This window comes from Archocentrus centrarchus, chromosome 7 (assembly GCF_007364275.1).
Source record: "Archocentrus centrarchus isolate MPI-CPG fArcCen1 chromosome 7, fArcCen1, whole genome shotgun sequence".
Taxonomy (NCBI): domain Eukaryota; kingdom Metazoa; phylum Chordata; class Actinopteri; order Cichliformes; family Cichlidae; genus Archocentrus; species Archocentrus centrarchus.
The window spans coordinates 20,573,406-20,597,475 of NC_044352.1; the positions used below are offsets into that span (position 1 = coordinate 20,573,406).

General features: G+C 40.6%; 4 protein-coding genes across 4 annotated transcripts in view; 1 reads left to right on the forward strand and 3 right to left on the reverse strand.

Annotated features, from left to right (window-relative positions):
* Nucleotides 1-1,287: 1,287 nt before the first annotated feature.
* Nucleotides 1,288-4,548, reverse strand: naa10 (N-alpha-acetyltransferase 10, NatA catalytic subuni). Its single transcript, XM_030734631.1, has 8 exons — nt 4,343-4,548; nt 4,096-4,194; nt 3,923-3,981; nt 3,800-3,845; nt 2,987-3,102; nt 2,798-2,842; nt 2,182-2,266; nt 1,288-2,019 (listed from the first exon to the last, which is right to left on the reverse strand). The coding sequence occupies exons 1-8, from the start codon at nt 4,361-4,363 to the stop codon at nt 1,837-1,839; spliced, it is 654 nt and encodes a 217-aa protein (XP_030590491.1). The 5' UTR covers nt 4,364-4,548; the 3' UTR covers nt 1,288-1,836.
* Nucleotides 4,549-4,974: 426 nt separating this feature from the next.
* On the forward strand, nt 4,975-11,698 carry LOC115783687 (ceramide kinase). The gene is made up of 13 exons (XM_030734632.1): nt 4,975-5,353; nt 6,427-6,522; nt 6,808-6,945; nt 7,070-7,198; nt 7,322-7,385; nt 7,486-7,631; nt 7,718-7,792; nt 9,054-9,203; nt 9,492-9,597; nt 10,213-10,316; nt 10,460-10,656; nt 10,737-11,053; nt 11,231-11,698. Exons 1-13 carry the CDS (start codon nt 5,230-5,232, stop codon nt 11,343-11,345), a joined length of 1,761 nt encoding a protein of 586 aa, XP_030590492.1. The 5' UTR covers nt 4,975-5,229; the 3' UTR covers nt 11,346-11,698.
* Nucleotides 11,699-11,809: 111 nt separating this feature from the next.
* On the reverse strand, nt 11,810-16,265 carry LOC115782952 (glucose-6-phosphate 1-dehydrogenase-like). Its single transcript, XM_030733505.1, has 12 exons — nt 16,079-16,265; nt 15,441-15,478; nt 15,194-15,302; nt 14,903-15,120; nt 14,664-14,822; nt 14,380-14,505; nt 14,198-14,291; nt 13,906-14,092; nt 13,539-13,774; nt 12,930-13,006; nt 12,657-12,749; nt 11,810-12,565 (listed from the first exon to the last, which is right to left on the reverse strand). Exons 1-12 carry the CDS (start codon nt 16,205-16,207, stop codon nt 12,475-12,477), a joined length of 1,557 nt encoding a protein of 518 aa, XP_030589365.1. The 5' UTR covers nt 16,208-16,265; the 3' UTR covers nt 11,810-12,474.
* A 660-nt stretch (nt 16,266-16,925) lies between these two features.
* Nucleotides 16,926-24,070, reverse strand: part of galnt6 (UDP-N-acetyl-alpha-D-galactosamine:polypeptide N-acetylgalactosaminyltransferase 6 (GalNAc-T6)) — a 7,805-nt gene continuing 660 nt past the window's right edge. Inside the window, exons 2-11 of the mRNA XM_030732937.1 lie at nt 22,883-23,368; nt 22,183-22,355; nt 20,424-20,573; nt 19,429-19,663; nt 19,234-19,351; nt 18,906-19,106; nt 18,624-18,755; nt 18,430-18,531; nt 18,181-18,339; nt 16,926-17,638 (exon numbers count right to left, since the gene is read on the reverse strand). Coding sequence (XP_030588797.1) covers nt 17,525-17,638; nt 18,181-18,339; nt 18,430-18,531; nt 18,624-18,755; nt 18,906-19,106; nt 19,234-19,351; nt 19,429-19,663; nt 20,424-20,573; nt 22,183-22,355; nt 22,883-23,358 — 1,860 coding nt within the window. The 5' untranslated portion in view covers nt 23,359-23,368 and the 3' untranslated portion in view covers nt 16,926-17,524. The remainder of the gene's footprint in view (nt 17,639-18,180; nt 18,340-18,429; nt 18,532-18,623; nt 18,756-18,905; nt 19,107-19,233; nt 19,352-19,428; nt 19,664-20,423; nt 20,574-22,182; nt 22,356-22,882; nt 23,369-24,070) is intronic.

A 24,070-nucleotide genomic window follows, 5' to 3' on the forward strand; every position in this document is an offset into this window, starting at 1 on the left:
AGTATTTTGGGGTATTTTTACATACTGTCATGGCTATGGTGTATGAGTGAGCCATACGCAGTGAATTGAAAAATTCCTGTCAGGACTTGTAGATTGTTTTTTTTTTTTTTCCTGCACAACCTCCCCAAAAACAAACAAAAAAAACACCCCACTGTTGCTATGAAATCATAATACATGAAATATTTACAGCAACATTGTTGGTTTCTCTAGCTGAGGTGTTAAACAGCTTGCTCTGTGAAACTGAGCTATTTGCAGTTTGAGACAGAGTCTAACTTTCTCAAAGATCAGTAGACAAAATTGTCTCTTATCTGTCATTAACCTCTCTCTCACTGCTGCTTCCTTCCTCTAACAGATGGTGTTGCACAAAAAAAAAAAAAATTAACTTACACATTTTTGCTGGTGAGAAGGTGTCACAACGGAGATTTGATTGCGCCCCTTCACTTCAAAACAAGATGCACCTTTGAACCTTGCTACACCCTATGTAAATGTTAACTCTTTGAGCTCAGCTGCAATCAAGCATGATTTAACTTTTCAGTTCATTGCAGAAAGTCAACTCATCTGAATCTAGGTACAGTCCTCCTATGGTTTGACTTGTTATAGAGAAATGTGACATTCCTGTTAACTGGAGCCCATTTACCAGTGTCCAAGGCTGAGGTTTGCTGTAGGTACTGTGTGATATGCCATGCTGTGATGTGCCATGTGTCCTTCATGACACCACCAGCAGAAGTCGCCAAGTTCTACCTGCACTATAAGCACTTCCTCACTAACAGTAGTGGCCTTTAGACCCTGAGTAAGTGAAACAGAATCCGTAAACGGGTATTAAACAATTTCATTGGCTGGGAATTGTTATATAAAATTCAGCACTGACCTTATCACTGCATGGCATCTTATTTCCACAGTGGCTGTGGTTACATGGACTCATTTTTACAGATTAAACTCCTTCCAACTGAAGACTTTCAGTCAGCTGTTTACTAGGGATATAATTTAACCTGGCCCAGTATTTAGATCTGCACCATGTACTTAACTGGTTGCATGCTCAAATGTGATTCATGTGTGACCTGCTCAGGAAACTGTCACCAGTTTCCTGAGGATGGCTCTATGGTGTCCAAACTTTTAAGAGGATTAATTCAGATTGGAAAAAGAAAAAAATACTCATTTTTGGAAAAAGGAGAGGAAGGTCCCCACAAAGAGAGAATGCAGCAACAAAGACCCAAGTTAAATCATCAATGTGGGAGATTTTTTATTATTTTTAAAATCAGTTCATGAAAGATTTTTTCCATCCCTCTGAAATTGACTGAAACCTGTCTGGACTCATTTATTCGGCCTGAGGTGTTTGTATTAAGTTTTTTTTTTTTTCCCCATCTTGTTAGCTCATAGCCGTTATCAAACTCTGCTGGGTTTTGCTCACAAGTGCTGCTTATTTTTAGTGCTGTTTGACAGAAATGAAATACAAGAAGAATTATTTGACAGATTTATTTGCAGCAACTCTGTTAAATAAAGACCAACTGAAACGTACAGGTTGTCTTAAAGCTCACACAGCTTTTCCAATGACAGCAATCCAATAAAAATGATCAGACCAATAATTCATTTTCATTAATCTAGATAGCAGAGTAGATTGATGCCTTTATTAAAGTCTCTGCTCATCACTGCAGGGGGAAAAAAAACAAAAGCAAAAAAAACAAAAAAACCCCAAAACAAGAATTACGAAAAACCAGTGATGAAACTGTTGGATAATTTTTGATGCGGAGATAATCCGAGTCTGTAAGGCCAGGGAAAATGGCAAACAGATAAAAACTGGAACTGAGCGATGATTTAAAAATGTCTAGAACTGCAGTGTCACTGCGAATCAGAAGAAGAATCTTTCACATCTGTGCTTTCTGTGGCCTCGCTCACTTCACTCAGCTCTTTGCTCTCTCCTCCACTATCTCTCTCGCTTTCTCTCTCCTGGTCGCCAGACCCTGACGGGCTCTGGCCAGATTGTGCCTCTTGACCCAACACGCGCGCTCCGGGTTTCCTCAGCTGTGGGATGAACAAAAGAGAAAAGAAGAAGACAAAAAAAAAAAAATGACACAATCAGACTGAGGTCACTGGTTCATCTCAAGAGACGAATGGAGCTCGTGACAATCAGGCTAAAGAAGTCCACTTAAAAAGAAAAAGAAAAGAGATGGAAAACTACATCACCTCATCAGCCATGTGGGCTAGGTCTCTTTTCATGGCGTAGGCATCCTCCCCATCTGCGTAGTATTTAGGCTCTACTTCACTAATCCTATGAAGGAACAAGATAGGACACCATTTAAGGTCAGTACAAAAAACATTAGGCTGTTCATATCTTCAGTATATTTCAAGCAGAATTTTAAAATGGATTTTAAAAATCAGAATTATAGTTAAAAAAAAAACCCTAATTTCACTGAAAGACCCATATGCTTTCATTTATATACACAAAAAAGAACAATCACATAGAAAAGTACACTTTAAACTATTTTTAAAGCATGGTCAGGAAAAAAGACAACTAAAACTGAAGTTGCTCTTTATCAGTGCTACCTAGGAAAAATAATCTTATAATAATCTACTTATAGAAGTAATGTGATGGGCTTATTATTAGATGAATTATACTGAAGAGAGGTCAATAAATATCTGCTATCATTGTCATATATACACTAGCCTATCTGATTAAGTCATCAAACTCTACTAATGATCTGAATCTTTCTGGTCCTTTTGATGTGCAATAAAACCAGAGTAGTACATCAATTACATTAAAAAAATGTTAAAAATAATGCTGCTAGAGAAATATACTTACTGGAATTTAAGTGTGTTTGAGTACAGGTGCAGGGCTGCTCGGTTGCTGAAGTGAAAAGAAAACATTTCTTGAAAACACGAGAACTAACAAATGCAATCTAATTAAGAGTGCATTTTGAACACAGAGATCCATGCAATCATTTATACACACAAAGAGACAAACCAGGTTTGCAACAAGATTCCAGAGTACCTTTTGCGAACATGAAGCGAGACATATTTAGCATTGAAGTTTTCTATCATGGCCCGGCTGGCTTGGTCCATTAGCTTCTGAGCCAGTCCAAGACGTCTGTGGGACCTCTTTACTGCCTAGAAGATACAAAGGGTTTTAGGTTTCCCTGAGAAGCACAGAAAATATTTTCCAGGACAAAAAAAAAAAAAAAAAAAAAAAAAAAGCCAAAGCAATGAACAAGAGAGGTGAAGAAGAATGCAGGTAGGGTGGAGTGAGTGGAGCTGAGTGGCGGGGTGATTTGTGACAGAAAGATGGTAGACAGAAAGAGTAAAAGGGAAGGCTTAGAATATGGTAATGGAACCTGCTCTGTATTTTTTGAAGACAGTGGCACTGAAAAAAAAAAAAAAAAGACAGGAGCCCGAGCTGGAGGTGGCAAAGGTGAAGATGCCAAGATTTTCACTGGAGTGACCAGGCTGGTTAAGATTAGAAATGAGTATGTCATAGGGACAATTCAAGCTGATTGTTTCTTTGGAGCCAAAGTTAGAGAGACAAGGTCGAGCTGGTTTGGACATACACAGAAGCACAGTGGGTATAAAAGGATGTTGAAGATGGAGCTGCTAGACAGGCGGTAAAAGAAAGATCTCAGAAGATTCATGGATGTGGTGAAAGAAGACATGCAGAGGGTAGGTGTGACAGAGGAAGATGTTAGGGATAGGGTGAGATGGAGGAATATGACCCACTGTGTTAACCCCTAAAGGGAGTGGCAAAAGATGATGATGATAAAGAGACAAACGAATTGTATGAGGCATCTTAAAGTGCTGTGCTTTGACTCACCAGGGACGTGATGTGTCCATGGGGTACATCATCTGGGTCCTCCTCCCTATAAAGAGTTTGCAATAGTCACCAGAGTCAATCAGTTTGAGACACCAGGTTACATATATGCTCACTGATACTCACATCTTTGCCAGCACATATCCCACAATCTTTCCATTTTCATCCTCTGCAATGTATGAGAGCTGAAACGATTCAAACGAGAACAGTTTTTTAACAGAACCGTTCACACTGTAAGGATCTGTGCGACGAGACCAGTGCCATTAGCAGGAAAAACTGGAACCAGCACTGCTCGTTACCTGTGGCCATGACAAGCCGTGATAGAAGTAGTATTTCATCTGGTAGTTTTCTGGTAGACACAGCAGGTTACAGTGCTGCATATTCATAAGGTCCTCCGGCTGAAAGAAACACATGAAGGAGCGTCATATAGCCGCATAAGAGAGACCACTGACCGGTGATATCTGCTCAGCTAAGGTGCAGTCTGTAACATTAGCTTAGCTCCCAGCTCAAACAGCGTGGCTCTCGAGGGAGTTCCTCTAGACTTACCCGTGCGTTTCGTATGTTCATTTTCTAAGATCCCTTAATATAAAGACTGTGAGAATAAAAATCCGTTATACTACACCAATCAAACAATTCATAACAGTTCCCCTACGAGGTTTAAAGAGCTTGTTTCGCTAGCTAGCTTAATCGACTTGCTAGCGAGGAAAGCAGGGGGAAGGAGCGTGCACAATAACGTCACACACTTCCGCTCTGCTGCGATTTCACAATAAGAGTTGTGCCTCGCGCATTAATCAGATTTATTTTAAAAAATGAGTGCGAAAAAGAAGCACGCCAGGTGCTCCATTTTTATTTATTTATTGATTGATTGATTGATCGATCGATTATTGATTGATTGTTATAGATCTTCTCCAAGATGACTTAACAGGGAAATATCAGAGTAACATATTTAAATGGATTTAAATTTTACATTCAGTCAGCGAACCAAGTCATAAAAACAATATTTTCACGCCGTTCTGACAGATGGAAACAGAGGAGACGACGCTGACACCAGCCAGGTTAATTGGCTACAACGCATCAGGTAAACACCTGGGATCCAATCAGCAGCGCAATATGCAAATCGAGCAGGTGTCACAAGAGAAGGGTGCAGGTAGGAAACGGGTATTTTTAGAATGACACCCGTGTGGCAGGCGGTGTTCCCAACATTTTAAAGGCATAATAGTCTGAATGTGTCACCGGGGATCATTTAGAGGAACATGAAAACTTCCCCAAATCAGATAAGGACTGAGGCCGACTTTTGACTGATGGCAAGATGAGCCAGCCAGTATCCTGTCTGTACTTCTCAGACACGCAAACATTATGGGTATAGAATGTGATCGGGAAAGTGTTTTGGTACACGGAAAAGAGTAACGCTGTGATCGTAAGCGCTCTTCCAGATGGAGACTGACCTGAGGTTGGAGTCAAGTTTGTGGATCGGTAATAAGAGATACCGGGCCGTTCTCACAGGCTGGCATTTCAAATGGACTGAGGTAGATAAGAAGAATGCTGATAAGAAAACAGGTAAGTGGTCATGGACCTCCCTCACATCAGTCGGTATCTGATGGCGCTTTACAGAGACTGTGTATACTGCATTTAAATGAGAGCAGCACAAACACATTCATAAACTTTTACTTAGCACGGTTCTGTTTGTTTTATTTAACATTTAAAGATCACAAATGTCAATGCGCCCACATACTTTGAAGCATATAAAAGACAAAGCCTGTTTTGTCTACATTGTACTGACATTAACTGGACTGACCTGACAAAGAAGACTGTATTTATTATATGTAAGTGGCCTAAACTATAAGTACCATTCCTTACAGGTTACATGTTATTTTTGAGCACAGGAAGGAGCGCTTTAATTAAGCCTGCATACAGAAAACATGAAAAACGAGTTAAGCAGCACAAACATGACACATGACTGACAGAGGCAGTTTACTGAACACAGGCATAAACACACCCACTTCCTGACATAATATTATAGCCCAACATGGGCCTTATATTCTAATTTCTCAACAACAACAAAAATATATATCAAAAGTGTTTTTTTTTCCTCTCATCCACAAACACAGGTGAGAATATATTAATGTGAAAAACAGAAGTGTTTCCAGGCTATCATCACAAAGAAGTGTAGAAATAAACCATATCTGTTTAAATGATTAAAAAAACAAAACAAAAAACAGGTAACAGTACAAACTATCTCATCAAAATCAGAAACACATTCTAAATTATTATACACAGGTACAGTAAATAATGTGTGATATGACCCCCTCCTTTAAGGTGTGCCAATCAGCCAGTAGGCACAATAACTTAAAGGTATCACTCAAACAACAACTCAGTGTGAGCCACCTATTGTGATACAGCAGCAGCCTGAACAATAGGGGCACCATGAAACTGAAGCAGTATGGAGTTTGGCTATTAGTATTGTATTGTTTGGGCCTGAGAACTGGCAAGGAACCAGCTGTATTGTACATTATTTTCTATGACAAGTGAAAAACAAGAAAGGTTCCTTTGTTAAAAAGTTCTATTAGTTGTAGCAACACAAAGAAACATGTTTCTTTAATTTTTCACAGTGTATGTTTACACAATTCAAGTTTCAGTACCTGTGGCAGAGGTGGTTGGAGTTGAGGAGGGTCGAGTGGAGATCCTACCGCAGAGGTCAGTTGAGGACACAGACAAAGATTTCACAGGTGAGTTCTCTTAGGAGATTCTTGAGTATCACACACCCAAAGCCATTGTAAGATAAATAATAATATGGCTGGAAGGATTGTACATCTTAAGCCACTGAGATTTAGGTGATAGGATAGTGTGAAAAGTATGCATACAGGTGCACAACAAGCTAAATTTCCATTTTGTAAAATGTGTGTTTGTAGCCCCCCCCCCCCCCCCCCCCCCCCCCCCCCCCCCCCCGCAACGGTTGATACTGTGGTTTAACAGCATGGTTTCAGTTTCTTTTATCTGTCATCTGCATCCAGTTTTCTACGTCAAGCGTAGCAGAAGTGGAGGCTCCTGTGGGTTGCTGTGGAGCCTGGGCCGGACCCAGTTCAGCTGCCCCAGTCGGGCCCTCAGAGACCAGTGGATAAAACATCTAAGGACTGCCCTCAAAACTCACAGTAGGGATGGATAATTGAACCAGGCACTACCCTGACATTTTTTTAAAAATATTGAAATCCTCTATCAGTTGCGTGTCAGAAGTTTTCAGCTTCCAGCCTGTGATATTCCAAATGTATCTTTCAGGTCCTTTGCGTCCACATAGACTGTTGGTGTTCATCAACCCATTTGGAGGAAAGAAGAAGGGAAGAGAGATCTACCATTCACTTGTTGCCCCTCTGTTTGAGCTGGCTGGGATCAGCTCTCATGTTATAGGTAAACTGAGATATGCTTGATGTTCTTCTAGTTTAAAGGGTTATATCTGACAGACAGCCTTAGAGTGATCTACTTAAAGAAAAGAAACATTTTAGTTTACATCTAATCATTATATACGTTTAGTGACTGAACGGGCTAACCAGGCCAGAGACCACCTCTTGAAGAAAGATCTGACAGGCTTTGATGGGTAAGCAGAATCAGCACCAGAGTGTAAATACTGTTGTAAGAGAGCGAAGCTTTCTAGGAGGGGCTTTCACAACAGAAATTATTATGTTTGTTTACTACAGTGTGGTGTGTGTGGGTGGCGACGGCATGTTCAGTGAAATACTTCATGGTTTGATTGGGCGGACACAACAAGAGGCAGGCCTTTGTGAGAGTGATCCCACTGTCACGTTGCAGCCATGCCCACTTCATATGGGCATCATCCCTGCAGGTTACTGTTCATAAGCAATTAATAACGGATGGCTTTAGATTTTAAAGGTGTGACTCACACTTTCTAATATGTGGTATCTATTTTAGGTTCTACAGACTGTGTATGTTACGCCACAGTGGGAGTTATTGATCCTGTTACTTCAGCTTTGCACATCATTATTGGTGAGAAAAAACTGCATACAGTCATGTGAGAGAGGTTTTCACAGGAGTCTCTGCAGTCCTGCAAAATCTAAGTACACCCCATGATTCAGTAGCCTATAGAATCATCTTCAGTGGCAAAAAGTTGAAACAATCATTTTCTCTATGACTTTACCACTTTCACATTATTGTGTAGGTGTTTTTGCTAACTCCTCTGTGCACCGCTGCTTCAGTTCCTTGAGGTTTGTGGTATTTGTTTACGCATATCTCTCTTAGGGGGCCCGCCTAATGTTGCAGTAGGGTTGAAGTTGACTGGGCCATTGCAACACCATGATCTGTTTTCTTTTTCAGCAATTCTGTTGTAGTTTTGCTGCTGTGCATGGGATCATTGTCCTGTTGGATGACCCAGTTTGGGCCAAGCTCTAGCTGTCAGACAGATGGTCTCACATTTGATTGTAGGATACTTCAGAATACCTCACTGTGAGGTGAACTGCTAGGGGTCCAGGTCCTGTGGCTGCAAAACAAGCTCAAACCACAACACCTCCACCATCGTGCTTGTCAGTTGGTATGAGGTATTGTGCACCATGATGCGTTGTGCAATTTTGTCACTTTGCAAACTTTTAGAGAGAAGAGATTTTCTGCTGGCAACCTTTCCAAAAAAGCCACATTTATTCCGTCTTTTTCTAATTATACTGTCATGAACATATTTAACATGCTAACCGAGGCTAGCAGAGTCTGAGATGTAGCTCTTGGGGTTTTATGCATAGTTCTCTGAACATTGCACACTCTGACACTGGAGTGACTTTGTTGGGATGTCCTCTACTGGGAAGATTGACAACTGCCTTCAATGTTTTTAAGGATGGGCTTCAGGTTGTTTGGAAATGGCCTTATAACCCTTTCCAGATTGATGCACAGCAACACTGGCTTCAAGATTATTGCTGATGTCTTTCCTCCTTGGCATTGTGTTAACAAACACCTGAATGCTCCAGACCAGCAAGCTGCCAAAACATCTGCTTTTACAGAGGTGCTCACACTTGTGATAATCAATAATCAATTACATTTGATTAGCAGCACCTGGCTGCTGCTTATCCTCTTAATTCTTATGGAGGCAGTAAGGGTGTGCTTAGTTTTTTCACAGCACTTCATGAAGTCCTGTGAAAACTTGTTTTCATGACTGTAAGTGCAGCGTAACTGTCATCTAAAAAAAAAAAATTTCTTTTTTTTTTAATTTAAGCTCTATAATTAAGTTTGTATATAGTCACTAATTTCCCTCAATGCTTTGCAGGAGACTCTCAGCCATTAGATGTGTGTTCAGTTCATCATGCCTCTTCGGTGCGCTACTCAGTATCTCTGGTGGGGTATGGCTTCTATGGGGACGTACTGGTTGAGAGTGAAAAGCACCGCTGGATGGGACCTCTCAGATATGACTATTCAGGTCCTGACCGATGATTCATTTAGAACAAAGCAAGTGACAGTTTGCTGAATAACATCCTGTTAGACTCACTCTATTATTTTTAGCTCAAAGTTTAAAAATTCATCCTGAAACTATAACTCTCATTACCATGGCGAAGATGAAAGTGTCTGATAACATCAGTGCTTCCTTTTTTTTAAAAAAAAAAAACAAAAAACATCTGCTGTAGTAAAACCACCCTGTATGTTCCTTTTTAAAATCGTGCACATGTATCTGTTTTGTATTTTTAGCTAATTGTTCTCTTTTGTATAGGCACAGTAGTGTACCTGAGCAACAGAAGCTACGCTGGTGTAGTTCAATATCTACCAGCAGACCCGCTGCTCTCCAGCCCTAGAGATAAAACACGCTGCCTCTCAGGGTAAATTACACACTCGAAAGAGACAAAGAAATCTATAGGGCAGACCATACCTCTCCATCTTCATGACTCAGTGATCACTATGCACTGGCTTTGCTCCCACTGTAGATGTAACTGCAACTTTGACATGCAAGGCATACTCAAATGTGATTTTTTTTTTTTTTTTTTTTTTTTTCAAGAAAATATGAAAGCCTGTTATTTATTCATTTACTTTTGATTACCCATCTTACTCTGGTGAGGCTGTTAAGAATGAAGCTCATTTTAATCTTTTAATTTGAAAGTGAGAAGCTGTCCTTGAGAGGAGCATCATTATTATTAAAGGATCAGTGAAATGGTTCAAATTCACTTTGAGATACTGTAACGGCTACCCCCTGCAGCGGGGACTCAGGTTTTGGTTGCTCCTCAAGGAGAGTCGGAGCCATAGCAAGAGAAACTTGATCTAGTTGAAAGGTGAGCCAAAGCCTCTTGTTAGTGTGTGGTGCCTTAGTTTGTGTCTGGGGCTGATGGCTCTGACAGTCAGCAAATAGTTTATAATGCTCTTATGAATGCTCTTGCCAAGGTCAGGAAGCTTGTTATTTCACAGGCTTAAAGGAACGTGAAACTCTTTGTGGTTTTTAGGTGCAGCGTGTGCTCTAAAAGTACAGAACGACTTTTCCCACACACCTCTGATTCGGGCTCCCTGTACAGCTCCCACTTCAGCCAGTACAGCAATGATTCTGAAGGTGACAACACAAACACTCATAAAAGAACAGTTGTTTTATTTAAGCCCATTTAGCAGAAATCACGAACACTCAGACTGTGCCTGGCACCAACCATCATGCCGCATTCAAAGTCAATTAAATGACCTTTCTTTTTGTCTTTTCAGGTGAATGGGTAAGTGTGGAAGGCAGGTTCAGGTGTATATCTCTCACTTGTATGTCCAGCTCATGTGCCAGGAGTCCTTTAGGTCTCTCTCCGTCTGCTCATCTGGCAGACGGAACAGGGGATCTCATCCTAGTATGGGACACTCACCCTCTGAACTTCCTCAAGTTCCTCCACAGGCACACAAGCACACAGGACCAGGTATGCCGTGTTGAGTTAAAAACAGAAGTTGACTGAGAAATTGAAAAACTGCTTGATCCAATCATTCCTACATTCCTTAGTTTGACCTGCCATTTGTGGAGGTCCACCGTGTGAAGGCAGTCCGTTTCTCTCTGCCAGAAGGCAGAGAGGAAGGAGGACATGAAGAAATCGGACAGCTGAATTGCAGAATAGGTGATGAAGAGAGAGAATGCGTGGACACTGTAAGCAGAAACGGATCTCAGCAGCACTTGGCGCAGAGCGTCGTGGGGCGAGAAATAATGAATAAGCACAAAATGGTGACTCCCATCCTGTGTGGTTTGTGCTGCAAAAAGACTCCAACTGTGTCAGTGTGGAACTGTGATGGAGAGATTCTGCCTTTCAGTGAGATCTTCTGCAAGTAAGAGAGCACCACTCAGAATGTTGTTTTGCTTAATTTAATACTGTACTGTCATCTTGCTGTTATAAAGTCATGTTAAAAAATGATTTCATGTCAATAGTTCACCCTTAGTTAAAAGCTAAAGAGAAAAAAAATGTGCACATGTGACAATATTTTGTATTTGCTCACTTCTGTCAGGATCCACGGTCAGCTGGTGCGTCTGTATGCCAGAGGTATTGAGGACGGATCGGCCATGCATAGCTGCAGCCAAGGAAGTGACAAGAGTAAAAGTAGATGCATTCTCTATGAATAGTCTAAATTCTTGATGAGGGGGAAAAAGTGAAAAATGGAGTGTTTGTATCATGGGACTGATTTGTGAATTTATTTTAAAAAATAGTCAGACTCGCAGTCTGTGATTGCCAAAACATCCCTAACCTTTCAGATACTTCTATACATTATTTTCATTGTAATAATTTTTTCTTCTTAAATGTGTGTGTGTGTGTTGGTTTACTGTGCCTTGGTAATTTTTTGAGCTGCTTTTTGTCATTGAACTACTTTAACTTGTACTGTATACAGTGAGCGAGCAGCTCTTGTTCTGTAAATTCTATTTATGTGCACAAGTTTCCAGACAAAGTCATGGGAAATGTAAACGGAAATTAAAAGACAACAAATTCATTATGCAATAAAAATACTTTTTATTGCTTGATTGTAGTCAACTTTAGTTCAGCAGCAGTGCAGATTTTATATCAAACTGAATTAAAGGTGTGAAGGATTCCTGGTTGTATGTTATCTCTGAGCATTTTCTAGTCTCAGATTATGAAATTCATAGCAAAAAAAAAAATAATGTAAACACACCTTCCTATACTAATGGGCCATAAAATTCTTCCTACTTAATGGACCAAAATTATTACTGTAATGAATTGGAACAGCAAGACACAAGAATTGTTTAAACAGGTGTTTGTCCTCGCTGTGTTTCCCACTGCCCTTCAAGTCCTGTGAGGTTGACCGAATGGTTTATTACTGGTGTGAAAGAAATTGTGTGCATATGATTCCAGTTAGGCCTCAAACTTGGTAGAAGCAAAGTGCTTTGAACCAGCGTCAATCTGGTGTAAGCGGTTGATAGAAATGATTTAACCGTACCAAAAATGTTAATATTCATAAATTGTAAGAGATTAATAACACGTTAGTAACAGTGACAGAGGGCTTTGAATTGAAATTAGAACACACCTAAAAGTTGCTCTTACCTGACACCAGACATTTAAATGTTTGCTTTGTCAAAATGAGGCTGTTACAATTCTTTTTATCTCCTCTTTCATTATCAGCAGTGGTTTCTTGCATGTGGAGAAAATCAGAAATCAATGAAGTGCAGCAGTGACTGCAGTAAACTTTATTGTTTGTAAACTGTTTTACAATCTTTATTCGTGGTTGTGTGACAGAAAGCATTAAGTTGTGTGGGGCTGCACCCACTTGTATGTTCCCTCATAGCGAAATCCCACCCTCTTCATCAGATCATCCGCTTCTCTCGGACCACGACTGTGGACGCAACAAATAAGGATGGGAAGAAGAACTGTCACTATAAAGGATGATATGCATATTTAATTTTGTTTCATAAAACCCTGTTTACCTTCCATATGAGTAGGGAATGGGGCACGTCTTCTCTCTCTCTATTTGGTGGAGGAGGGGGGTGAAGATCCTCCAGGCCTCCCGTAACTCATCACTGAGACAGAAAGAGATGAAAACAGTTTGATGAGGGAACACTTAAAACCACAGCTAAGAAAAAAAAAATGCTATTTAAACCTGGCTGGTGCACATATCTAACCATAAATGTTGATAAAACATTGGGTACCATGGAGACAAATAGTGCAGATATGCTCATCTTTTCAATGACTGCACCAACCTGCGAACAAAATGCATTTGATTTCCACAGAAGACATCCAGTATCAGTCTTTCATAAGCATCTGGGAGCTTCACATCCTGCAAATAGACAGCAGCTGTTAAAGTATTACATACATACTAATTCCAAGTTTAATGACCTACAATATCAAGGATAACAAAAATAACAAGGGAGTAGCTTTGCATTATTCAGATTTCTATGCAATCTTTATTCATCCTCATTCAAATTCCTTTGGAAACAGGCCATGATTGCCCCTTCCTTTATTCCAGCTTTCTCCTGAATAGCTGCTCCTTGCCAATAGAAAGTTTGAACAGAAGGTGTGCTTACTGTGCTCACTAGTGGAGCGGTTTGCCTGAGCTGACTGTATCCACATCCAAAAGTAGGGAAAAAAAAAAAACTGTTTCCAACACAGAGTTGAGAGAAGTCTGAAGCCTCGAGTTTTGGCTCACAGGGACTGCTTGTAAATGAGCTGACCTCACTATCTATGTTTAATATGAACAGCCTGCACTCTATGACAGAAAATAAGGAAACGCATAATGTGTCCCCTTCAAGAGTAAAAGTTGAACCTGAATTCTGGATTACAATTAATACTTTGATGTAAGCCTTAGGCACCTTGTATCGGCTCTTGTAGGTGAGATCCAGCTCGGTCTCCTCAGGATTGAAGTAAACTCCAGGCCTCTTGGTTGTCATTTTTAAGTAAATAGCTTCATCTGGCTGCACCCGCACCACCAGCTCATTTCTCTGACAGCTGTCGCCAAAGATGTCTCCTGGCACATCAGTGAACTGCAGACGTACCTCTGCCTTCCGCTCATTTAGCGCTTTACCACAGCGCAGAATAAAAGGAACTCCTGATGGATCGGTGTGTGGTGCAATGACAGACAATGGATGGATGCAAAGGGGGAGAAAATCCAACAAGCTTAATAAAATGCAGACTAGGAAAGACAAGTGAGGAACAAAGAAAGCTGGGATATAGCCTCACCATCCCATCTCTCATTCCGGACATAGAGGACTGCTGTGGCAAAAGTAGGTGTGCAGGAGTCTTTGGGTACAGTGGGATCATCAAGGTATCCTAATCTGGATTGGCCCTCCCCTTCAGGATCTCCGACATACTGGCCAAGCACAACATCGGATACTTCAACAGGAGTGATACACTTCAACACCTTCACCTGGAGTCCATGAATAAAAAAATGGAAAAAAGGATTACAATGACCTGATAATCACGTCATTGAAAGCAATTCACACATTCTTACAATACCAATCACTGGCGTTACCTTCTCATCTCTCACATCATCTGGACTGGTGGAAGGAGGTTTCTCCATTGCAACCAAACAGAGCATCTGGAGGAGGTGGTTCTGCATGACATCTCTACATTAAGAGGAAAAGAAGGGAATAAGGGAAAGTTTCCACAGTAATATTTTTTTTTCTACATTTATCTGAATGTACTGTCTCTCACCGAATAATACCAAAGTCATCAAAGTATCCTCCACGGCCCTGAGTGCCAAAAGGCTCCTTGAAAGTGAGAACCACACAGGCCACACTGTTCCTGTTCCATATGGGTCCAAAAATGCGATTTCCAAACCTGGAAATGAGCAAGTAAAATATGGATGGAGGAGTGGAACAGAAGTGAGTTCTTCTGAAATTTAGCACCACCATCTATGACAACCCTTAATTTTATTCCTGTGATAAAGGATACAAAATGCATGTATCGCATGGGTTTTTTTTTTTTTTTTTTTTTACCTAAGCACCATGAGGTTCTGGACCATCTCCTTTCCCAGGTAGTGATCTATGCGGTAGATCTGTTCCTCTGTGAACAGGTATGAAAGATGGGCTGATAGTTCCTGTGAGCTTTGGAGGTCACGACCAAAGGGCTTCTCAACAATTACCCTGTTCCAACCTCTGCCACAAACAGAGTCAATTAAAATAATGTCATTAACAGTGTGTGAGCTATGGTTTTTAAGGGCTCAGCAGGTACTAACTTGAGGCTCATGCAGTGGGTTCTGATGTTTGTGCTGACATGGTGGTAGACAGTTGGTGGTAGAGCCAGGTAGAAAAGTCTGTTGGTGTTGCCGCCCCCAGATAGAGATGACAGATGTCTGTTGAGTTGGTCGAAGGAGCTGCCATCATCATATCTGCCACTCAGGTAGGAGTTCTTACTGAAGAAGGCTGATAGGTAGTCTTTGTCTTCATCAGTGACCTGAGGAAGATGTGGACCAGTGATTCCTGAAAACATCTTGTCTTAGATAGCCAAAGACATTTAAAGGTACTACCTTCATGTGGGGCAGACATGCTGCCTTGATGTCATCTACAGTCAGGTTAGATCGGGCAAAACCCACAAAGAACGTGTTGTCTGGAAGGAGGCCATCTCTGAATAACCACCTGAATAAGTCAAAGGCAGTAATGCAGAAAACTCTGGCCAAGGGTCAAACTCTTCATTACACAAAGGTGACCAAACAACTTTAAAGCACAACTCTGTCATTACTGCAGCTGGTGTGTGCGCTGCTGTTCTTTACTCACCATAAAGTTGGATAGATCTTCTTTTTAGCAAGATCTCCCTGGGGAAATTACACAAGTTTTTAAAAAAATTTTTAAAAGTTCTGATCAAAACTTTTACAGCAAATCACAGTGACAATCAAAGAGTCCAAAGACTAAACAAACTTTGGAAATAAGCAATCACGGTGGTGCAAGAGAATCCATTGTGTAATGTGATAAAAATCTGATTTTCTAGCAACACAACTGATTTGCAGAACTCTGAGACTTCATGTAAATTTCAGTTAGGTTACTAGCACAAACATTACCGAATGACGGATAAGCAGCTGGCACTTTGCTCCTGGCTCAACACCAAAAACAGTGAAAATGTTTTTGCTCCCAAATCAGTCCCCTCTATTCTTGCTTGACAAAGGAAAAAGTATACGCAGCACATTTCAGTCAACGTGCACTCACCCCTGGCTTCTATTCTCTGATTACCACACTGCAACAATATTCCCTGGTGAACTGGTTTTATATGAAGCCTTTTACCACCCTGTCACGTCAGACACCATGAAGTGTTTTTGGTGCAATTCCAAGTCCAGTTGCCACAACAAACAAGATGCTAATAATTTAAACACAGAAGACATTTCATCATTTGTCACATGAAGTTTAAAAGTTGTACTCACAGATGCTCCCAGTATGATGAATAAGTGTGTATTGGAATGACTTGACTGCTCCTCCCCATAAAGCTCCCGCCTGAGCTGCCCAAACACCTCAGAGCGAGTCAAACAGTCTGAGCTCATCTTCTGACCCATCTGCTCTTAGTCTCTCCTTACTGTGACCACTTATTTCCCTGTGGCTGCATGACACTCAGTAAAATTTCAGCTGTCAGCCTTGCCTTGCAGAAAACTTTACTGCCTCTGTGCTGCCACCTACTGTTGAAAAGTAGATCATATCTGTCTTTGTCTAGAGCTTAAATGCATTTTAGAGTATATAACCCCTAGCTCCTCAGCTAAAGAGCAGGGTTGTGTATAAGCTACTCACCCATGAAATAAAAATCTGCTCATTCCATCAGTTTGAGTTTTATAAACCTTCTCAGTGGCTTTAACACATTTCAGTTCTAGTCACATAACTAATGACAGGAAAGTTTCTTGCTCTCTGTGCCAATCTCCTAAGCCACTCCTTAGTGGCTTAGGAGATTGCGCAAATGACTAAACAGATGCCTCTGATAAAGTCTTAATGCTACAAAAAGAGTTCTTATCAGTATACTGCCCTGGGAATGGTAGTTTTACCAGCTGTACAATGAATCATGAAGTGTTTCTAGGCTGGCAACTTAAAGTCACTGTAGCTTTAAAGCCCACTCATTTAATATTGTAGTATGAGTAACCACAGCAAAGAGACTTGGTTAATTATTCCTTTTGGAATGACTATATTTTGTTAATCAGTACCAACCATTACGAAACTACAGAAAAGAAAATTAAGATTAGCACTTCATAAGTGTATGATAATATAATAAAACACAGACAACAGATGTTAGTTACAACTCCATTATAATTCAGTTTTTATGTATAAAACCTTCAGAAATAGACTTGGCCATTTAAAAAATAAAAAACCCAACACATACTGTATACAAACAATACCTCATCTAAAACAGAATTTTTATTAAAAAAAAACAATGGGCATCCGTTACTCCTTAGTAAGACCTAAACATGGGATCCCATTTCAAAATTCAGTGTCTCAAAAACAAACAAACAAAAACAAAAAAACCCCAGAGCAAACAAACAAAAAAAAAAAAACCAAAAAAACAAGAAAATCTTGATTGTCCAAGCTGGGGTGTGAATCCAGTCATTTAAAGTCACTTGCTTTCACAGCTTTGCACAGATACTGAAGATCCCCAACAACCACCATCAAATCTCTGCAGAGTTTCTTATATAAATACATTTAAAACAAGGGTCTGACAGATGTGACTGTCTTTACTTTGTCCTCCATCTTTAACTATCCATTCAGTATAGTCAAATGCCTCAAGCTTCACGGCAAGTCCTACTCGATCAATGCTGATTTGGCTCCTCTGTGCCAAGTTTGAGAAAGGGGGTGCAAGATGCCACAGGTCACCTGATGTGAGGACTGGAAGGTCAGCTGAAGGCCCACTGCTGGTAGATCTCAGCAGCATTGCAGTGGTCCATCACAATCTGGTCTCCTCTCAACTGTAAACATTTTCTACTGCTTGGATTCTTCAGAAGATTTTCCTGGAGAACAACAGAGGGAGGGCTGGTAAAACTCAAATTGATATATTAATTAAAAAAGGTATAACTGTTGTTTGGATACAACAGCAAATGGTTAAACACTTAGTTTGATGAGAAAAATCACCATGCTGGCTTTGTGGTGGCTAAAAGGCAAAAGCCAGTAGTTACCTTATCAAATATACTGGAAACAAATGGGAGAACATTAGCACCTCTAAATCTCAGTACCTGACATATCATACATAAATACAGTTCAAGGTGTACACATGGCAACTTGTAGTTTTCAGTAGTTTTTCTTTGCCATGACTGTCCACTAATTTTTTTTTTTTTTTTAAAGCAGCCTCATAATAATAATCTCAGTTATGAATCTCACTGCTTTCCCTTTTTCCCCAGTCACTATGCTAATTACAGCTGACTGGAAGACTGCTTTAAATTTGATCGACAAATATGAAGGTGATTAAGTGCATTTGGGCAGATTTTTAAAAAAAAAAAAAAACACAAAACAAAAAAACAAAAACAAAATGTATTGGGCTCCAAATGCTCCTCACCTCTGTAAAGACCCACTCCTGTTCAGGTGCCAGACTGGTACCTTTCCCCTTCAGCTGGCACAGCTCAATCTTCACTGGCTCTGACTGGCCCGAGGCATGAAGACACAGCTGTTTTCCAATGTTATGACGCAGCTCCTTATGAGAGGTATACTCAAAGTACTAAAAGACACAATCATCCAATTAGAACTCAACTGCTCAAGAGCATAAGCAAATCCTCTTCAGTTCAAATAACCGCACCAGTTACTTCACCTGATTGCCTCCCATGTTGTGACAATAATATATGATGAGAGGTTTACCCCCTTTGTTGTTCTCTCCAACATCCAGGCACTTATTAGAGCCAAAGTTTTTAATCTGTAACAAACATGGACACAAAATAAAATACTGCCGCAATTACAAAGCACATGTAGTGTATTAGATGGTTGCCATTCACAAAAGTGACTCACGGCTCCAAATTTTTCTGGAGTTAAGTCTGGAACAAAGATCTCTGGGTAGACTGTGTTTAGATACCAGGAGAAGTTCTTGCACTGAAGGCTCTCTCTCAGTTTCAGGCGATCAGAGATATCTCCATATTTGTGCTATACAGTGAAGGGGGTGTCATTTAAAAAACGTCATTAATACAGCTTCTTACAAGTACAAATCTTATCAACTTGGTGCACCATAGAGTTTGAATTCCAGTCAAAAATGTGTCAGAAGAAGGGTCACAAATCCATAAGACACAAACAGACCTCACTGGCCATAATTGCTGCATTCTTGTTGCGCCGATAGAAGACCTTCTTATAGTCGTCCATCCAGACTTCAGCTAGGCGAACCTGGTTGCGAGTGATTACCTCAGTGCCCTTGGGGAAGGTGTGGGGGCTCTTTGTGCGGAAGACGTGGCCCACCACAGAACAAGGGATGATCTCTAGCTGACCCCCACACTGCCACACCTGAATCAAAAATGACAAGCACTTAAACTCAATAAGAGGAGACCTATGAAATAATGTGGATCTGTGAAAGCAGAGATTAGATAAAAAACAAAACAAAAAACAAACAAAAAAAAAAAAGAAGTCTGACCCTGAATGACATTTCCACATTTTCACCGCCCCAGATCTCCATCTTGTCATCGTATGTTCCGATGTACTCAAAGTACTCTTTCGAAATTGAGAAGAGACCTCCAGCAAAAGTGGGCGTTCTGAAATGATCAGAAAACCATCAGGCATTTTACACGATTCAGGAGTTTCTATGTGAAGCAAACATGACTCTTCTTACTTTACAGGGTAGGTTTCATCCTTGCGTAGCCTCTTTGCATCCTCGGGGATAGCCTCCCAGCCGAAAGTCAGGCTCCAGTCAAAGTTACCTCTGTTGAAGGCACGGCTAGTGGCCACAGGTTTATGGAACTGAAAGGTGTTGAGGTCAATGCTGCTGATTTCTGGACTAACTACAGCAGTGGGTTCCTCAAGAATCCGGGCCAGCAAGGGCTCTAGCCAACCATGGAAACACTCACCTAAATGGAGATGAAGGGACAGTGATTGTTTCATATTTCTTCTTAAAACAAAATATCACCGTATTCAGTGTAAGATATAAGCAGTAATGACAGGCCACAGCTTGGTTCAGACGTATGCTGGTATAATATGTAGCTGAATTTTTCTCCTATGTGCAAATACTTAAATACTGATGCAAAACACTGTACATATTTGACATCAAAATCAATCGTAATTAAATGCATCTTCTATGAAAAAGCTGAACCATATCCAAATGAGCAGAAGTTAAAAGTTACTACATAAGAAAAGCACACAAATAGACAAGCGATTATTGCTGCAACAAGTTCAATTGATTACATGCTTCAGATCACGCAGTCCCTTAAAAGAGGCACAATTTCTGACCACATTCATTTCAAGCATTCTATATTAAAGCCGCTCAGTTTCTGGTGTCTGGCCCATAAACCATGTAGTTTTAATACATTCATAAGCAGCACATTTAACTAATTCCTTTGTTAAGTAGCACACAAAAGAAGACATATGCACTTATCCCAAAACATGGATAAGTCATAACTGGATCTGTACAGTATAAAAATTAATTATTTTTATTGTTTTAGCCAAGACTGTAAAACGGTTACACAGAGAATGTCAGATATTTATAGGAATTGAAAAGCACACACATTTTTAGTTTAACTCCCCCAACCCTGACATGGCTCAGTGAGCTACACACAGATGACTAAAAAGGAAACTTTGACATTTGAATTATTTGTGTGTTTATTTTCTCACAGTGTGCATCAAGGAAGGTGAGAACTTCAGCCTGAGCAATACTGGCACCCAGAAGCCTGGCTGTGATGAGGCCCTTCCTCTCCGGCTGCCTCACTACGCGGACAATCTTCAGCTGACGTATATACTCCTCCAGCATGCCCTTCAGATGCTCTGCAGTGATGCAACATGCACGTGTCAGTTTTGCCTTTATGTAAAACAAAAGTTGTCTTTAGACAAGCTCCAGTGGCTCTAACTTTGCGAGAATAAAAAGGTACTTTTTGTCATTGTTGTGGTTATTGTGACAAAGCAGTTAGTGAAAGGACATGAAAAAAATAAAATAAATCAACCATCCATTAAGTTTATACCCTTGTGACCACTGCAAAAAATACCAATGAAGTGTAAACACTGCTAGTAAAACTAGGTTACATTTCCTCTTCAGGAGCCTTTTTGACCACAGTGAACACCGCATTTCTTGCGAGTTTCAGTCAGTGAATCCACCAAGTTCACACCATGAACATGAAAGTTGTTGCTGGGGTAGTCAAAAGAACTATGCATACAGTAGAAAGACAGTTGAGGGTTCAAACAAGTTATGACTGACAACTGGAAAAAAGGAAAAAAAAAAGATTTTAAGCTCATTTAATAGGCCATGACAACACGTTTACAGGGAGTGCACAGTCTTAGCTACAACGCTACAGTAAACTTGGCCTACACATTAAATGGCATTCCAGTGACTGCACAAGATACATGCAGCTTAGATTCTAAACCAGAGAGTGCAACCCACAACAAAGGGGAATCTATATAAAACAAATGGCACATCAGTAGGACAGTAACAGTAAAAAATGATGAAATAATGCTGCACATTGTTTGCAGTTTCCAAACATGAGAAGTCAGCTTTGGCAAACACTTTGAAAGCGAAGTCATAGCATTTAATATGCTGGATCATAAAATACTTCCCATTTTACAAATTTGCACACAGAATATTAAAATTAGGCCTCTTATCACAACTGTTCTGCCAGCTCTCACTGAGTTGGAAGTGCTCCAGGCAGGTTTTCTATCACTCTATAGCTCATTTTCACTGTACCAATGCTTTTGGACATATCTTGGTAAAACTCACATGGTTATTCTTATACATGACAATGCAGACCACTGTCTCCCTGCTCATCACTTTAAATGGAAGTCTCTTCACCTATTTGTAAAATACTACTTGCTTGCTGTGAAAAATACCAAGTGAACATTATTCTAGTTTATCTTATCAAAGCTGATAAAGCAACTGGAACATTGCCCTAAAAACTTGAAGGTCAGTTTTATTAACTTAAATATTGAAAATCCATCAAGTTTCATCTCAGTTACAGCTACTGCATGAATATAACATCTTAAAAAAAAATATATATTCCAGTGATTTCCTTTCACATCAAATTAAATTCACAACATGATTATAATTATAAAAGGCATTTTCTAGATGTGGCGTGATGGTGCACTGGTTCGCACCACCACTTCACGACAAGAAGACTATGGCTTCAAATCTGATGGCCACCTAATGGTCTCAGCTTCCTCCCACAGTCCAAAGATATGCTGTTAGGTTAATTGGTAACTCAAAATCGGCCACGGTTATGAACATGAGCGTCAATGATTGATTGTCTGCTACAGAATGGCATCCTACAGCTGGGACAGGCTCAAGCCTCTAATTTATTTACATTATTAAAAAAAAATAAAATTCTAGTCTCCTAAAAGTGAGCAGTTTTAGTAAAACTCCAACCTTCCTGTATTGCCCCCCCTTTACCTGCAGTACTGGCATCATCCACCAAGATGATCTCTTTTAGGAGGACAGCAGGAGATGTGTGCAGGACGCTGTAGACTGTCCTGAGGAGGGTGGACCATGCCTCATTGTGGAACACTATAATAACACTAGTGGTAGGCAGAGGAGGGCAGCGACGAAACTTCCTCTCTACACACCTAAGCGAGGTGAGCCACGTCAAAACACAAAGAGACAAAGAGAAATAGGTGTGCATGTGAGAATGAGTCATACCTAAGAGCAGTCTTTGAAAGTGACAGACTATTGTGTGAAAATATTTGAGGTCTACTCACTGATACTTTACATAGTTCAACACCCAACATGCTCAACAATTAACACACATTAAAAGCCACTGGGGGAGAAATCTCTGGCCTACCATTGTGTACAAAAATTAAGCTGTACAAATATTTACAGTGGATGAAAGTATTTACAACAGATAATATCCCATTGTATTATCTAGGATATCACGTGCTGTGCATACTATACTTATTTTAAGTGGTTACAGACAGAACAGTCTTAACTTTTAACAACTAACACATTATGCAAAAGCATGTAAATAATTTACCTCCCTGAGTATTACCGCAGCTGTGATGCAGCATATTATCTGGCCTGTGTATATATCAACATGCCTACTGGTAAAACAAAGATTGGTCCAAGCTATGACAAAATTCTGATAACTTGCTCTTACTCTGGAGGCCTTGTGTCATCCCCAAGACTACGGCTGAGCGAGATACGATCACTGGCAAATTGGTTGAAACAATGTCGTGTCATGCCCTCCTCCTTCTCCTTCTCCTCCTCTGGGGTCATGTTGTCTTTCTGAAATGCTCTCCCATCAGCCCCTGGGCTTTGGGAGTCCTGCGGTGGTCTCTCCAAGTGAGGTCTGAGCTCAGCCTGAGTGTAAAATCCACTGGGGCACTTAGCATCCTCTGTAGACTCTTTTACTGGTGGTGGCTGTGGAGCACCAATCTGGAAGCCAATATTGTTCACAGCCTCTCGGACCATCACCATTACTTTGTCCTTCTTTCCCACCAGATCCTGTAACCAGGGGTCACCGGATGAAGAGCCAACATCCCTTTGGAGAACTACCAAGGCCACCATGAAGAGAGTCCCCCCAAGGAGCACCAATTTAAGGGGGGACATACGCCGGCGGCTAAAAAGACGCATCCTCTTAAGGCTGTTAAACAGAAGAAAAAAAAAAGAAAAAAAAAGCAGACGATGATGTACGATCTGGCTGTTTGATGGCTGATTTCTTTAAAAAAAAAACCTGCTATCTTCAACCTAACTTTGAAAAACAATCTAGCCAAGTCACATTCTGTGACCCTTACCTTGTTTTACCTGCTAAACATATAGCGAGATCTTTTACAGTGAACAGAAAACAAAGACAAGCATGACAAAAATCCTGTGAACTGGTTTGTGCACCTACAAGTCATTGCAGTTGATAATCTAGCAAACCACGCTCCTCCTCCTTCTCTGTCTCTTTAGGAAACAGTCCCATAGGGCAGACAGGGAGAACAGGGAGGAGGTGAGTGTGAACAAACACACCACACCTCTTTGTAAACACCTGAATTCACCTGTTCCAGCCACAGTCCTCCAGGAGCCACGTGGCAGCAGGTAAACTGTGACCCTGCAGGTCTCATTCCAGTTAATAGGTGACGTACAATGCCTCCCTTAAGACACCTCATCAGATGTCACTTGCTTCAGGAAGTAGAGTTTTGCTACGTGGAACATGACAGGACCATAACTTCAGGCAGCCTTGGAGGCCGTTTCCTATTATGAGGAGTGAAATAAGATATCACTGCAATGTAGGACATCCACGTTTTCTCAGCTGACCACTGTTCAGTAAGAGACTCACTCTTACTTGGTCATAATTAATTTA

What these genes read in the sequence shown, in the direction of transcription:
- naa10 (XM_030734631.1), bottom strand. Translation starts at nt 4,363, where the DNA reads ATGAACATACGAAACGCACGG. An exon ending in TGAACATACGAAACGCACGG is followed by an intron (nt 4,195 to 4,342) that starts GTAAGTCTAGAG and finishes TGTTTCTTTCAG; the next exon opens with CCGGAGGACCTTATGAATAT. An exon ending in TCAAACACACTTAAATTCCA is followed by an intron (nt 2,267 to 2,797) that starts GTAAGTATATTT and finishes GTTCCTTCATAG; the next exon opens with GATTAGTGAAGTAGAGCCTA.
- LOC115783687 (XM_030734632.1), top strand. Translation starts at nt 5,230, where the DNA reads ATGGAGACTGACCTGAGGTTGGAGTCAAGTTTGTGGATCGGTAATAAG. An exon ending in GACTGCCCTCAAAACTCACA is followed by an intron (nt 6,946 to 7,069) that starts GTAGGGATGGAT and finishes TGTATCTTTCAG; the next exon opens with GTCCTTTGCGTCCACATAGA. An exon ending in GTACAGCAATGATTCTGAAG is followed by an intron (nt 10,317 to 10,459) that starts GTGACAACACAA and finishes TTGTCTTTTCAG; the next exon opens with GTGAATGGGTAAGTGTGGAA.
- LOC115782952 (XM_030733505.1), bottom strand. Translation starts at nt 16,207, where the DNA reads ATGGGTCAGAAGATGAGCTCAGACTGTTTGACTCGCTCTGAGGTGTTT. An exon ending in CATGTCTGCCCCACATGAAG is followed by an intron (nt 15,121 to 15,193) that starts GTAGTACCTTTA and finishes CATCTTCCTCAG; the next exon opens with GTCACTGATGAAGACAAAGA. An exon ending in CCGGAATGAGAGATGGGATG is followed by an intron (nt 13,775 to 13,905) that starts GTGAGGCTATAT and finishes CCGATCCATCAG; the next exon opens with GAGTTCCTTTTATTCTGCGC.